This window comes from Neopelma chrysocephalum, unplaced genomic scaffold, assembly GCF_003984885.1.
Source record: "Neopelma chrysocephalum unplaced genomic scaffold, ASM398488v2 Primary Assembly neopelma1_97, whole genome shotgun sequence".
In the NCBI taxonomy this organism is placed as follows: domain Eukaryota; kingdom Metazoa; phylum Chordata; class Aves; order Passeriformes; family Pipridae; genus Neopelma; species Neopelma chrysocephalum.
Genome location: NW_020897760.1, coordinates 1,963,465 through 1,978,078, shown reverse-complemented (window position 1 = coordinate 1,978,078; position 14,614 = coordinate 1,963,465). Strand labels below are relative to the sequence as shown.

General features: G+C 47.3%; 1 protein-coding gene across 7 annotated transcripts in view; it reads right to left on the bottom strand.

Moving 5' to 3' along the window:
- Positions 1-2,732: 2,732 nt before the first annotated feature.
- PDE4B (phosphodiesterase 4B) overlaps positions 2,733-14,614 on the bottom strand; it is a 201,714-nt gene continuing 189,832 nt past the window's right edge. For all 7 annotated transcript variants that reach the window (XM_027694445.1, XM_027694446.1, XM_027694452.1 and 4 more), the window contains 8 exons: positions 11,750-11,928; positions 11,196-11,294; positions 10,893-11,057; positions 10,185-10,284; positions 9,210-9,364; positions 8,988-9,110; positions 7,323-7,505; positions 2,733-4,743 (listed from right to left, as the gene is read on the bottom strand). In XM_027694445.1, the coding sequence (XP_027550246.1) occupies positions 4,378-4,743; positions 7,323-7,505; positions 8,988-9,110; positions 9,210-9,364; positions 10,185-10,284; positions 10,893-11,057; positions 11,196-11,294; positions 11,750-11,928 (1,370 nt within the window). In that variant the 3' untranslated portion in view covers positions 2,733-4,377. The remainder of the gene's footprint in view (positions 4,744-7,322; positions 7,506-8,987; positions 9,111-9,209; positions 9,365-10,184; positions 10,285-10,892; positions 11,058-11,195; positions 11,295-11,749; positions 11,929-14,614) is intronic.

The window sequence follows — 14,614 nt, the reverse complement described above, 5'->3', positions numbered from 1 at the left end:
GACTCCCTCACTGCTCTGGACAATCCTTTTCGTGGAGAAATTTTCCCTATTATCCAAACTAAACTTCCCCGGTGCAACTGGAGGCCATTTCCTCTTGTCTTGTCACTTGTCCTTTGTTCCAGCTCTGTCTTACATCACTGGGCAGGTGGGAACACCCACACTCATTCCTAATTCCTATGGACTGGGGGGAAAAAGCCCATGGAAATCCAGCCCCACCTCCAGTAGTGCAGCCCATGCTCCATGGGAAACAGCAACAAGGCTGGTTTATTATTTTATTTCTCTGCATCATGATTTCCATGAACAACTCCGACCTCTAGGTCAGAAGTTTCCTGGCAGTGCCGGGGGCTCTGCGGGACCCTTGTCCCCGCGCCCTGGGCAGCTGGAAAGGGCCAGCTCTGCTCCCAGTGCTCATCCCCAGGATTGACGCCTGTGGGTGGTGGAAATCCCCCTGAAATCCCAGCCCCATGGCCTCAGCAGGAAACTATGTCCTTGGGGACAAGGACAGCTGCCACTCGGGGGCTGTGGGGAACATCCATCATTGACACTGGCAGCATGGAGGGGACAGGGTGTGCATCTGTGTCCCGGGAGGCTGGAGGTCCTGAGCCCCTCCACACCATCCACCCCGCGCACCTCAGCCCCTCCAGGACCTGCTGGGGGTTTGCTGGAAGTGACTGGGGGGACCACCAGGGAGGGGGAGCTGGATCCATCAGCCCTGTCCATCCAGGCCACTCTGGAGCAAGGAGGGAGCACAGCATTGCTGCCTCCACACCGACGTGCTTCCCATGCTGAGCAAAACCATGCAAACCCCACAGGAGCTCTGGATGTGAGGATGGGGAAGCAGAGCCAAGGAATCATCATCATTGCCCCAGGAACTGAGGAAACTGAGCCAGCAAACCACCTCACACCTGTACCGGGATTTGCCACCCCAAAAATGGAAGGGAAACAGAAGGGATCTGGGTTGGTTTTGCAGCATAGAGGCCACAGGAGCATTTTTCTGCTGCTGCTGGGAAGGAGCAGGGAAAGGCGTCCGCTCGCAGCACCAGAACTGCGCTGCTGTGTTCCCCTGTTCACAAGGAAGCTACTGCCTGGCAGAACTAGGTCATGGAAAAGGGACAGGAATAAAGCAAGGGAAGGCTGGAGGGGAGGGGGTGTGGGCAGAGGGGAGTGGGCCAGGGCAGAACCCCCATGCTGGCCCTGCAACCATGGACACCACCGGGCACATCATCTCCCCTAACACATCTCTGGATGCGGGGCGAGTGCTTCACCTGCAGCCCCAGCTCTGCTGTCTGTCCTACTTAGGCACCTTCCCCACCCAGAACTGCCAATGTTTTTCCAGCCCAATAACCCGTTTCCCATCTCTGCACATTGTTGGGAGCCGTGGGCACAGTGCTGGCCGCAGCAGGACACAGCCAGCACAGCAAAGGAGTGTGGAAAGGATGTGAAGAGGGGAATGGTTTTAAACTAAAAGAGGAGAGATTTGAATTAGAGATTAGGAGGAAATTCTTCCCTGTGAGGGTGGTGAGGCCCTGGCACAGGTTGCCCAGAGAAGCTGTAGCTGCCCCATCCCTGCAAGTGTCCAAGGCCAGGCTGGATGGGGCTTGGAGCAACCTGTTCTAGCTGAAGGTGTCCCTGTCCATGGCAGGAGGTGGAACTGATGAGTTTTGAGGTCCCTTCCAACCCAAACCATTCTGGGATTCCATGAATTCATTGGGAGAGAAAGTACTATTAACCTCCTGGCATGGTGCTGGGAGAATCCCCTGAGAGGTGCTGGCATTGGCTGCCAAGCCCAGGGTGAGCTGAGGCTGAAGCCCCTTCTGCTGGGATAGGAGGGATTTGCAGGAAGGTGGGTTGGCAGTTGCTGCTGCCATGGAGTGCTGGGTGGGAAAACAGATGTGGGATGAGGGATCCACACTTGCTTTCACGTGGCTTCACTTTGGAGCCAGCGAATCCAGGAAAAGCTTGTGGAGGCTCACACGGTGCCACAGTGGGAGCACCGCTGGCATTGCCCACAGCGAGGGCGGCACAGAGTCCCCGTGTCCCCTCAACTGCCTGTCAGCAGGATGTTTTTTTACTGGAAAGTTGGTTGTTTTGGGTCAGGCCGGGACATGAAAGTGGCCTGTGGGCTGTCCCGGTGCACAGCCATCGCTTCCTGTCTGCGCGCGACTTCCTGTCGCCGCCACACCGACCCCGCCAGGAAGGCCACGGGCTCCAGCCCACCATGGAGGGTGGCCGTGCCCTCTGGACACAGGAACCCTCCTCTTCCCGTGCGTAAGGCAAGGGCTCCTCCATGTCCACTGGGATTGGGCTGTGGGAGGTTCTGGGTTTTGGCCATGTGAGGGTTCTAGCTTTGGCTGTGGGAGGATCCTGTGTTCGAGCCACAGGACGGTTCTGGGTTTTGGCTGTAGGACGGTTCTGGGTTTTGGGCACAGGACAGTTGTGGGTTTCAGCTGTGGGAAGTTCTGGTTTTGGCTATGGGACAGTTTTGGGGTTGCCTGTGGGAAGGTTTTGGCTATAGAAGGTTCTGGGTTTCAGCTGTGGGAGGTCCTGGGTTTTGGCTATGAGATGCTTCTGGGTTTTGGCCAAGAAAGGGTTCTGGGTTTTAGACACAGGCATGTTCTGGATTTGGGGCACGGGCGTGTTCTGGGCTTGGAGGGTTCCATTTTGCTGTCCCCCAAGTGGTGGTGACACAGCTCAGGCTGACTTGTTGACAAAAGCATCATGAAGAGCCACAGGCAGGGTCATGCTTTCATTTATTCACTTCATATAAAAATCTCTTAAGAATGCATCTGAACACAATATATAATACTATAACATACATTGTGTGAAACTTTTGGAAACAATAAAATAACCACCTGGAACAATGCAGTGTTCAACAGACAAACAAACCCATTGATCATGCACAACTGTGCTATTGTCATTAACTAGTTAGTCACAAGTTGGACCAAAAAGCTTGAAACATATTTTACAAACTGAGATTGACACCGCTCACGATGCCGGACAAGCTTTGTCAGAGGAAGTTTCACAGCACAATTATTACATCAGTTCACATTTTTGTCATAGAAATTCACATTGGGTTGTTCAGAAATTGGAACGTGACATTTAAAAGCCGGCCCGTTCTCGGGGGGTTTCTTTGTTCGCTTCCCCATCTCTCTGTTCACTCCCAACTGCCCTGGGGTCTGGTGTCACCCCTCCCACGGGCGGCTGCCACCCGAATGCCCTTCCTGGGTTGCGTCTGTCTCTCCAGCTATGTTCAGGTTCTTGTACTTTATGCAATACAAAAGGTTACAAGAAAAAAAGGCAACTCTTATTCCGAGTTTTCTACACCGTTAACATCGCCGCCGACAGGCAATGCTAATTCATATAAATTAATAACTTACAAAACATTACAGTATATACATTAAGTAATAAATACACTGTTATAAACAGTAATGGAGGTGTTAGAGCTCGAGGCAGTGCAGGAGGAGGATGGTGGGCCTAAACCTAGGAAATGTGGACGAGAGGCGAGAGAAACACAAATATCCGAGCGTGCAAATTCCAAGGAGCTGCCGAGGGGGAACATGTGTCACACACTGCCTTACTGATGTGTGTACTGCACTGTGCCATGGAAACAACCTGTCCTCTGTCCTGCTCACCACAAAACCAAACCCTGTGAGGAAAAAATACTGTTGTTCCAAGCAAGAGAACAGAGACGGTGCACGATGGCATGAAGTGACTTAAAACAGGTCACCAGGGGTAATAAGAAGACGATTAAAGGTGCAGTAATGCAAACCAGAGGGTTTCCCCTTCTGTTTAGTCTGTCAAAGTGATTAACTGCAATAAAGTGACAGGTATTGCCCATGAAAAAAAGGAAGACTGCTTCTTGTAACAGGAAGAATCAAAAAAGTATCCGTCAATTCTGAAACACTTTGTGTCGCTTTTGAATACTAAACTCTGTGTATTTAATTAAGAGACTCTTGAAAAGACATGAAAGTGTTTACAAAGAAGGCACACAGGTCTGCAGACAGGTGGTTGGGTGGACAGGTTTTATATGGAGAGTTATTAATCAGTAGTTTCTATCAGTCTAACTGGTATAAATTCCAAAACTAACAGTATAAAATCTCTCAGTTGTGTGTCATTGACGCCTCAGTCCCGACCCAAGCCAGCTCCAGGACAACACGATGCTCTTGGCCGACAAGGCTCAAACCACAACGTAAATCACCTGGTAATTTCCTGAGCAATCATTCACTACACGATCTTTAACCCTGACTCCAATCTCAAGTAGCTGGGAGGGTCTTTAAGCCACTGTGGGACAGAGGCCTCAGACCCTGCTGCAGGCTGTCCGTGAGACTGCTTGCATGCTCCTTAAGTGTTAAAATCCACTCACATGGGTCCAGGACATTATGTGTCGACAGGAGACGTGTCTTCTGTCACAATCTCTATGTTTGCTTCCCTCTGGGGCTCCTCCTCCCCCGGCTCGGCCATGCAGAGTGTCTGTGTATTGCTGAAGTAGCCGATGCTCTCGCTGTCCTTCTCCGGCCCGTCCGAGTCCTCCTCCTCCAGCGTCAGTTCAAACTGGAACTTCTCCATGAGGCCCTGGCAGTCCTGGCCCCGCTCCTCCAGGGGAGGGGATGGGCTCTGAGGTATCATGCTCTGGTACCAGTTCCTGTTGTCCTCCAGCGTGTCCAGGATGTCCTGGGCATCGGGCTGCACCAGGTCAGCCCACGTCTCCCAGAGCGGATGGACGATGTAGTCAATGAATCCCACCTGGGAACACAGGAACACTCACACTTAGGGGAAGGGATGACTAGGAGAAGGTGGGTGTCTAAAAAGTTCAATTTATGGTAATACCTGATTTTTACAAGCAAAATACCCACCCCAGAGCAAGTCCCCAAACCAGCATAGCATAATCACGGACAAAATCATCTGATACCCAGAACTCCACCTACAACCTTGCGTTAGGTTGCTGTCCAAAATCAAACCTTAGACTGAAGTTTAACTAAAAGCAGGAGCCAACGGGAAATTCAAGAGATTGAACGGTCAAGTCCATCCCTGGCAGCATGTGGGATTTTAAATATCCCTGCTCCTCTCAGAATTCCCTGGTGACTGGGGACAAGGCTGGTGCATTTAAGGCCACTGTGCCCTTACCCCAGGGCACACACTTGGCTGAGAGCTGGGAATACACCAGTGCTCCCAAGGCAAGCACCCATCCTAAGACCGAATGTCCCTGCCTTATGGACTGCAGTTCAAGCTTTAGGTGTATTTTACTACAGTGTGTAGTTTGTGCCTATTCTGAACTTTTTAATGCTCCTGCAGCTTCAAACATTTCAGTTTTTCTCCTCCACTCTGCCAAAGCAGCTACTGTGTTTCTCTGAGGAGCTGGCCCAGCTAGAGACTCTCTTTCCTTTCATTTTGTTTTGGAAAGAGCCCAGAAAGCAGGTCAGCTCATCCCAAGAATCCTCCTCCTGCATGAAGAGGACAGGCCACTGCTGTCTGACTCCCCTGGAGTGACGTGTCAGCGATGGAAAGAGTGAGGGCTGTGGCTGAGTCCGTCAGTCCTTCCGCCGGCGTAAGCTCTGAGCTAAATCATCCTTCAATTGTCTGACTAAGAGAGGACGTACGTCCAGGATGGAGAAAACTGAATGGCCATAAAGAGGATTGAAATTCTTCCCTCTTGGCAGAATGTGTCACTTCTCCTCGCTCTGCTGGACAAGGTTTCTGTGCAGCAGGAAAATGGCTCTCCGAGGAGCCAGCCCCAACATGCAGATGTTTGCTTTGGAAATCACACATGGCTCCTTCAGACACAACAGGATGTCAATAGAACCATTAACATTCAATTGTAACATACAGTTGAGGCAGCTCAAACAAAAAGGTGATGAAAATTTCCTGCAGCACATGTTCCGGAGCACTTTTAAAGGGAAAAAAAAAGGATTCTGTATGGTTGGCTCATGGCTTTGCTGCCACCCAAAATGCTCAAGGGCTCTAGAGCAGCAATGGGTAAAGATCGGCACTCATTAATAGGGTCATTGTTTCTTTATAAACATCCCAGATCATAGAAAAACTGGAATAACATGGAATAACCACACGGCTCAGCATTGATCCTAAAATATTTTGATGTAAAGAGGTGACATCTCAAGCTTTGCAATACTCGCATACTCTTTTCCAGTCAACTCCTTCTTTCCCTCCAGCACGGACATGCCACCTCCCTTTCTCCTTTGGGATTTCCATGAGGGCCATTTTGTGCAATTCCTGTCCTTTTTGCATAGCAAAAATGCCATTTTGAAGCCTCTGTGAAGTTCATATGTGAAACAAATAATGAATTGGAGCTCACATGCGGAGCACATGGGCCAAGCCTGGCTGAAGGATTCATTTCTTGTTAGGTTAACAAATAAGACAAATTTTTCCAACAAAATCACCACGCGGTTGAGTGAATAATTTTGAAACCACTTGGCTTAGCCTGAGAGGACATTTGGAAATAATTATCATCAATTTTGTTACTTATTCAAGCTGAAAAACCTCAATGATGACTTGCTCTAGTCATTCAAAAACAACAACCAAGACACCATTATATAAAAGTTGGAATATGTTTAGGCAAACATAAATTACTGGTTTCATTACAGACTATCTGGGTGAAATTTTATGGCCTGTACTACAAAGGTCAGAACAAAATCTGAGCTTGAAACCATTTAATTTATGAATCAGAACAAGGGATGAGCCAGTTCATCTCAAAAAATGGGGCAAATCCAGCTCCTTTTAAGGTTTGTATTGACATAAATTAATATTTCTGTGACTTCACCCTGCACACAGCAGTTCCAGCAGTCCTCTAACTTCACCAGATGGATCATGCACTACAAAACTGTCCTGAATATTGTCCAGTGTCCTGAAGTGGATCTCAGGTGGGAGAAGCTCCTAACCCTGCAGTTCAATGGGGCTGGCACTGCTATAAATGTCTAACCCAGGGTATAATGTCAGTATGTTTAGGAGGTGCTAATTAACAGAGGGTGTGAAAGCAGGAAAGACCTGGCAGGAGGATGTGGAGAGCAGAATTGCACTTTTCAAGCCTGGGGAACAAAAGGAAACCAACTCCTCCTGGAAACTGGGACACGGACAGGGCAAGATGAACACGCATTTGGGAATGAGGAGACGCCGAGGGGCACAGAGAGGAGCCTGAGCAGCCTCATCAGTCTGTGTGAGCTCCAGGCACAGCTGGATGTCAGGGTCGATCAGAACCAACCCTCTGAACAGTTGGCTCATTGCCTAATTGTGCTGGAGAGAGCAGATGAATTTTGTCTCTGCTTTAAAACTACAAGCTCAGGCAGTAAGAACTGCAGCTTAGGGCCAATCACCTGTGATTTCTCCACCGAGGCGGTGTGTTTGTCGCACATCGGGCTGATTTCCATTCCTCTTTCTCTCTCCTTGTCTCCCTGCTGGAAGAACTCCTCCATGATCCTGTCTGTCCACTGCCGGTACAGCTCCAGAGACTTTGTGGGATTACTCAGGTCCGCACAATGTACCATATTTCGGAGAACCTGCAATTACATTAATCAGAAAACGCATAAAATCAAATGGAAAAAGGAGATGGTTTCAAGATGTATCTGCTCACTTCTTGCAGAACATTTGACCACAAGACTCCTTGATTATGAAACAGCCCATAAAAATATTAACATTGTTCCATCATACCACGTTAAAGACGTGGACCTGTTGGAGCGAGTTCAGAGGAGGCCACAGAGATGCTCCAAGGGCTTCAGCCCCTCTGCTCTGGAGACAGGCTGGGAGAGCTGGGGGTGTTCACCTGGGGAAGAGAAGGCTCCAGGGAGACCTTAGAGCCCTTCCAGTGCCTAAAGGGGCTCCAAGAGAGGTGGAGAGGGACTTGGGACAAAGGCCTGGAGGGATAGGACAAGGGGGAATGGCTTCCCACTGCCAAAGGGCAGGGTTAGATGGAACAGTGGGAAGGAATTCTTCCCTGTGAGGGTGGTGAGGCCCTGGTACAGGTTGCCCATAGAAGCTGTGGCTGCCCCATCCCTGGGCGTCTCCAAGGCCAGGTTGGACAGGGCTTGGTCTAGTGGAAGGTGTCCCTGCCCATGGCAGGGGTTGGACTAAATGAGTTTTAAAGTCACAGCCAACCCAAACCAGCCTGTGATTCTCTGATTGTATATATCCACAGATGAGCCCAGCTGCCACAGTCCCTTCAGAGGCAACACATGCTCTCTGGTGTTCAGACAACTCAAGACTTAAAGGAGTGCAGTTGTGACAATGTTAATGACATCACACAGGTTTGTTTTTGAATGCAGGTGCTTCCCACCATTCAAAATTCGTTTCCATGCTCTCATGGAAGTAGGTTAAATGCTCCTGCTTTATTAAATGAGTAATATCCCTTCCAGACACACACAAGATGTGCCTGACTAACTGGCCAGAAGGACTGAGACAGCAGCAAAGTGACCTGCCTTAACATCATCAGTCTTAAATAAAAACTGAAGGAGTTTTCCCATGAGCCTGTTCTTAAGAAGTTGGTCATCAAAGTGCAGAGCAGATTGGAATGTATCTTGTCCTGATCGCTATGTAACCCTGTTCCAGCACTGCTTTGTCATTTCTGTAAATCAAGAATTTATAGAGGGGACAGACTGCACATCACTAATTTCAGCTCACTGGGAGTTGCTTCTAGGTATGGAGCCATAAATTAAAATTCTTGCAATGCTATAGCAGAAGAAACAAATGGGAGAAAGCAGCACAGAAATTTGAGGGCCCTCAAAAACTCAGCCTTATGGACTAACCTCAGAAGAATGAGCATGTTTGAACTTAGATACTCTTAGTGTTACAAAAACCATAATCCCCTTCACCTAAAATATATGGGATCACCTTGCACCCATTCTTATTGCAGAAGAGAATGACTGCTGAAAATTCAGGTCAGTAGCTTCTATATATGTTCAATTTAACAGACACAATAAAAACAGGAACGTAGTTTCTTCATTCTGAACAAAATACACAAAATCCAGGAAATTTGGCTGCCATACCTGTATTCTGTCTGTGTAGTTGTCCAGAAGGAGAACTCCTGAACTGGTCACCTTCTTAGTTTCCACCATAGTCTTCAGATCAGCTAACAGACTCATATGCTTGGACATATCAGTGGCCAACACCTTGACAGAGGAGGAAAAAACAGGATGTCAGCAGGGGCAGCCACACAAGTAAGTCAGTTTTTGGGTTAGGAAGAGGAGCAGAGTGTGCACAGCTCATACCATGTCAATCACCATCTTCCTGAGCGTCTGACGCTGCTTCTTGGTCAGGTTCTGGAAGATGTCACAGTGCTCCTCCTGAAGCAGTTTGAAACCCACAGCAAGGTGGTGGTTCTCCAGGACGGACTCGTCATTGTACATCAGGGCCAGCTCGGAATCTAGCAAAGGAACACAGATATGTGACTCCAGCATGTGAAATGAGTGACTTCAAACAGCAAACACTTGTCCCGGGCACTGTAATGTTTCATCTGTGTGCAATAAATCAGGGAGGGTTTCCTTGCCCAGGGAGGTTGTGGATGTCCCATCCCTGGAAGTGTTCAAGGCCAGGTTGGATGGGGCTTGGAGCAACTTGAGGTAGTGGGAGGTGTCCCTGCCCATGGCGGACAGTGAAAGGAAATGATTCCAGGATTCTGTGATTGTTTTTTGCTCCATGAGTGACAAGAACCTGTGGTTTGATAACCCCAGAATGTATGTTTATAATACAAACAGCCTTTGCTCAGTCTTAGTGAACAAAATAATACTCAGTTGACTTAGTTACGGTTTCAGAGTCACTGACAACAAAATCCTGCAAACACTCTTTCCAAAACAGAATACCCATATTTTGGAATCAAGATACATGCTCAGCCTGTCGCAGAACACAATATGAGCCACAATATTTAGCTTTATAGTTGTCAATAGCAATAGTATTATTTCTCTTATAGTAATGGTAAAATTTGCACTCGGGACTGGAAGAATTATTACATGTTAGCGAGTAGTAATATTCACAAGGCTACTTTACAAATTGTACTAAAATAGCTCCCTTTGTTAGGAATTTCATTTTAATTATTGTTTTATTTCCAAATGTCTCCCTCATTTACTGCATAATATTTTGAGAAGGCAATTCAGTCTGCAAGTCATCATTTATGTAATGGAAAAAGCATTTCCACAAGTTTCCAAATTTGTGGATGAAGTTATGATTGTATTCCAAACAAAACTCACTTGTATTAATAAGAAATTGATTGGAGACCCCAGGGTGATCCACATCATGAATTGCAGCTGCAAAAATTGCAGCGAGGATTTCCAAATCCGTGAAGACAGCCTATAAAGGAAAGAAGGAATTTGTCAGAGAGGTCCTTAGGTTTTATCCCTCAACACTTTGGAGGCTGATTTAGAGAAACAAATTGTGCTTTTTAAAATTAGTTTTCTGAGGACAAGCCACTGACTCATAAGAAAGGTCTGCAAGCAGCTTGTGCTCCTGAAGATGAAACAGCGATTTCAGGCAGGGCTGCTGCTGAGATTTCTTAACCACAGAACCATAGGATATACTGAGTTGGAAGGGACCCACAAGGATCATCCAGTCCAATCCGCAGCCCTGCACAGGCCCATCCCCAAGAGTCACACCAGGTGCCCCAGAGGATCATCCAAACACTCCTGGAGCTCTGTCAGCCTTGGTGCTGTGACCACTGCCCTGGGGAGCCTGTTCAGTGCCCAACCACCCTCTGGGGGAAGAACCTTTTTCTAAGATGCAACCTAAATCTGCCCTGACACAACTTCAGGCCATTCCCTAGGATCCTGTCACTGGTCCCCACAGAGCATAGAGCAGTGTCTGAAGGAGTCCTTGGCAGGAAACTGAGCCCTCGGAAGAGCCCATCCCACCTTCAAACACAACCCTGCCCAGCACAACTCAGCTCAAACAAGGTAACTCACATCCAGGGCAGGGGTAGAGAGCAGAACATGGGTGGACTGGGCAACATCAGCAGCATGGAGGCTGTTGTGGTAGGCCACATCCGAGTGGTAGTGATCCTCCAGTGTCATCATGTACGTCACGAACGTGTCCGAGGAGATCTTGAATGTTTTCAGGAGATCTCGCTCCTGTGTAATAAAAGATACAAACATACAGGCATGTATCAAATAAGAAGGTCATGCTGGAGAAAACAACAAATCAGAAAGCAATAAGAAATTAAAGTAGTGCCATAAAAGAATAGCAAATTTGGGCAGGAAGTGACAAACCTGGAATATGGCGTACATGATGCAGGTGAGGGGCCTGTTGTGGGAATACCTGGCCACGTTAAATATGTTCAGACCCCATTTATTCAGATCTTCCAGTTCCTTTTGAGACAACAAAAAGAGAATGGTTACATTATTTTTCCAGACAATTCTGCATTTGTCACTTGCACCACGTCTTCTGGTGCAAAGAAGTTCTATCTTTGAACTTTCCCAAAAGCTCCAAAATATGCAAATTTAATAATTATTGCAATTATGTAAGTGCATGAATATGTGTACTTAATAAAGTACAGGAACACAGAGTAACTGTGAAGGGCTGATTTTGTGTTTGATAATTGCTCTCCTCAGCCTTCATCACTTTTCTTATTATTATTTTAGGGATAATTATAAGTATTTATAAACACAGAATATGCTGTTAGGGCCTGCTACCATTAATTACAACATTTTTAATGGCCACATCACTTCAGGATTACTGATTACAGTTTTACAAGGGGGGCAATCATTCATCCACTCCTTTCCCAGCTTCCAGCTTCCCCCAGAATGGCAAGAATCTGTCATACCTTGGCCAGATGATCTTCCTTTTCAGTTTTCACGCCAAACCGTGAAATGCTGGTGTTATTTAAGCTCGAACTATGCATTAATTTTTTCACTCCGCTGATCTGTGTCATGAGCTGCTGTTTTTTCTTCTTCTCTCTGTCTTTCTGGGTGGGAGAAGGAATCTCCACATCATTCTGCTTGTCTGTAACAAATCAAGGTGAAATGAGCCAACACTGTTTGTAGCACAAGCACTGATCACACCCCAAAAATCACACCAAGTGTCCCAGCAGGGCTCAGTGGCAGGTTCAGTCTTTCAGAGAGGAACCAGAGGTTGTGCTTTGGCTTTTGGGTCCCAAAATACAAGACCCCCAGCAGGAACACCTGGGTTTGAACTGGCATGTGGAGCCACTTAGTGAGCAAAGCCAAGGGTTGATTTTGGGGGGTCTTGTATTTTGGGACCCAAAAGCCAAAGCACAACCTCTGGTTCCTCTCTGAAAGACTGAACCTGCCACTGAGCCCTGCTGGGACACTTGGTGTGATTTTTGGGGTGTCCTGTGCCAGGCCAGGAGTTGGACTCAATGATCCTGATGGGTCCCTTCTATCTCAGAATAATCTATGATTGTTTAAGACCAGGCTGCTTTCCTTGTACCCATTTTTACGGTGCATGGCCTGGGGACACAGCACATATCCAGGAATGTGTCTCTATGTGTGGATGTGGCACTTGGGCACATGAGTCAGTGGTGGCCTTGGCAGTGCTGGGGATGGTTGGACTTACTGGTCTAAGAAGGCTTTCCAACCTAAATGGTTCTGTGATTCTCCATGCCTGAAGGGCACCAGGTTCTGTTCATGGCTAAATCCCAATTAATTTTTATTACCTATTTTAAGGGAAATATACATATCCCAACAACACATTTTTCCTCATTAAAGTTTAAAAAGTTTGTATTTTCCCATTCCCTATGGTGGCAATTATTAGTGTCAACATCCCTTGCTCTTAGAGCACCAACCCAGTAACAAATTTGTGACACTGATTTATTAAAGGTTTGTCTTTTACAAATATGTAGAGAATAACATACAAAGCACAGGCCATATTCTTCTTGCCATTCTCAGAGATACTAACAGTATTAGTCCACATGAAATAGGCACAAACTTGGCTGTGGAGATGTGTTTAATAAATAAATAAATAAATATCTCCACATATGTTATTTACTGCCCTTACGGCTCATTTATTTGCTGCATTAAAGTGCAGATACAGTTGCTCATTAATTCCATACAAATAATTTTTCATGGACTCGTAGAAAAGGCTACAATAATCTCTTTGCACCTTTGCATCCCTGAGGACCTTCAGAGGGACAAGGCCTGTAGGCTTTTGCCTTGGCTTAATTAAAACCCTCTGAAATCAGAACTACCAGTGTGTCTGCAGCACTGCAATTAAGAAAGAAGCCATTATTCACAGCAACAGCCTGGCTGACATCAGTGGGTGTTTCCCTTGTGTGTTTTTGCTGAACCACTGAAGGACTTCCCTCTACATAATCTCCTTAGCAATGACTAACATTAAGGCAGTGTAAAATGGACATTCTTGGATAGAAATCTCTGATTTGTTAAATCAAGTGTCCCCGGTGGTGGCAGCAACACCCCTCAGCCCTTAGGTAGAACTTGTCCCAAAAGGGCACCATGATCTTCCCTGTTTATGTGATGGGGCCAATAATAAAACCACTGTTTGTCATCTTTGACCTTCACATGGATCTAAAGTTGTGCCCAGTGACTGCAGGACTGGACCCTCTGCAGAGGACATCACTTCTTGGTGCCTTCTCAGCTCATTTAATGATGGAATCACAATCTGAGTTGGGAGGGACCTTGAAGGTCACCCAGATCCATCCCCTGCCATGACAGGTAGGGACACCTTCCACTAGACCAGGTTGCTCCAAGCCCCGTTCAACCTGGCCTTGGACACTTCCAAGATGGGACAGCCACAGCTTCTCTGGGCAACCTGTGCCAGGGCCTCACCACCCTCACAGGGAAGGACTTCTTCCCAATATCCCATCTAACCCTGCCCTCTGGCAGTGGGAAGCCATTCCCCCTTGTCCTGTCACTGCAGGCTCTAATAAAATTAAGAGACTGAATGTGGTCACATGATCTGGTTTTAATATCTGTAAGTTATCCCAATCTAATGAATGCTGCTTAGAGATAAATGAATGTCCTACCCACATATTTCTTTTTTTGTTTGTTTGTTCAACCTCCTCAGCTGTAGGCTCCTGTTATTTCGTGTGTTCATTGAATTTTAAACCAAATTTTAGGGGGGAAAAAGTAATTCATAAAAAATGTAACAGCATGACTTCCCAAAATAGCTTGATGATCCTTTTAAAAGCTTTACTCTTTTTTTTTTTTTTTTTAATGTGAGCAATCAAGCTGCAATCTGGCCCAGTCTGGAGAGCCTGCACCACTCAGCACCACCACGGCCCTCACACTGCCACAAAACACAGGCTGAGTGGCCTCACATTGCCACAAAACACAGGGACGTCACTGTCACTGAGGACAGGAGGAGCAGCAGAACAGGAATGAACAGACTATTGTCCAGACCTGCAAAAGGAAATGCAGTTGCCTGACCCAGTCTGAGTAAGGGAATAGAAAGAATTGAAAGACATGGACCTGTTAGAGCAGGTCCAGAGGAGGCCACGGAGCTGCTCCAAGGGCCTGAGCCCCTCTGCTCTGGAGACAGGCTGGGAGAGCTGGGGGTGTTCACCTGGGGAAGAGAAGGCTCCAGGGAGACCTTAGAGCCCCTTCCAGTGCCTAAAGGGGCTCCAAGAGAGCTGGAGAGGGACTTGGGACAAGGGCCTGCAGGGACAGGACAAGGGGGAATGGCTTCCCACTGCCAGAGGACACGGATAGAT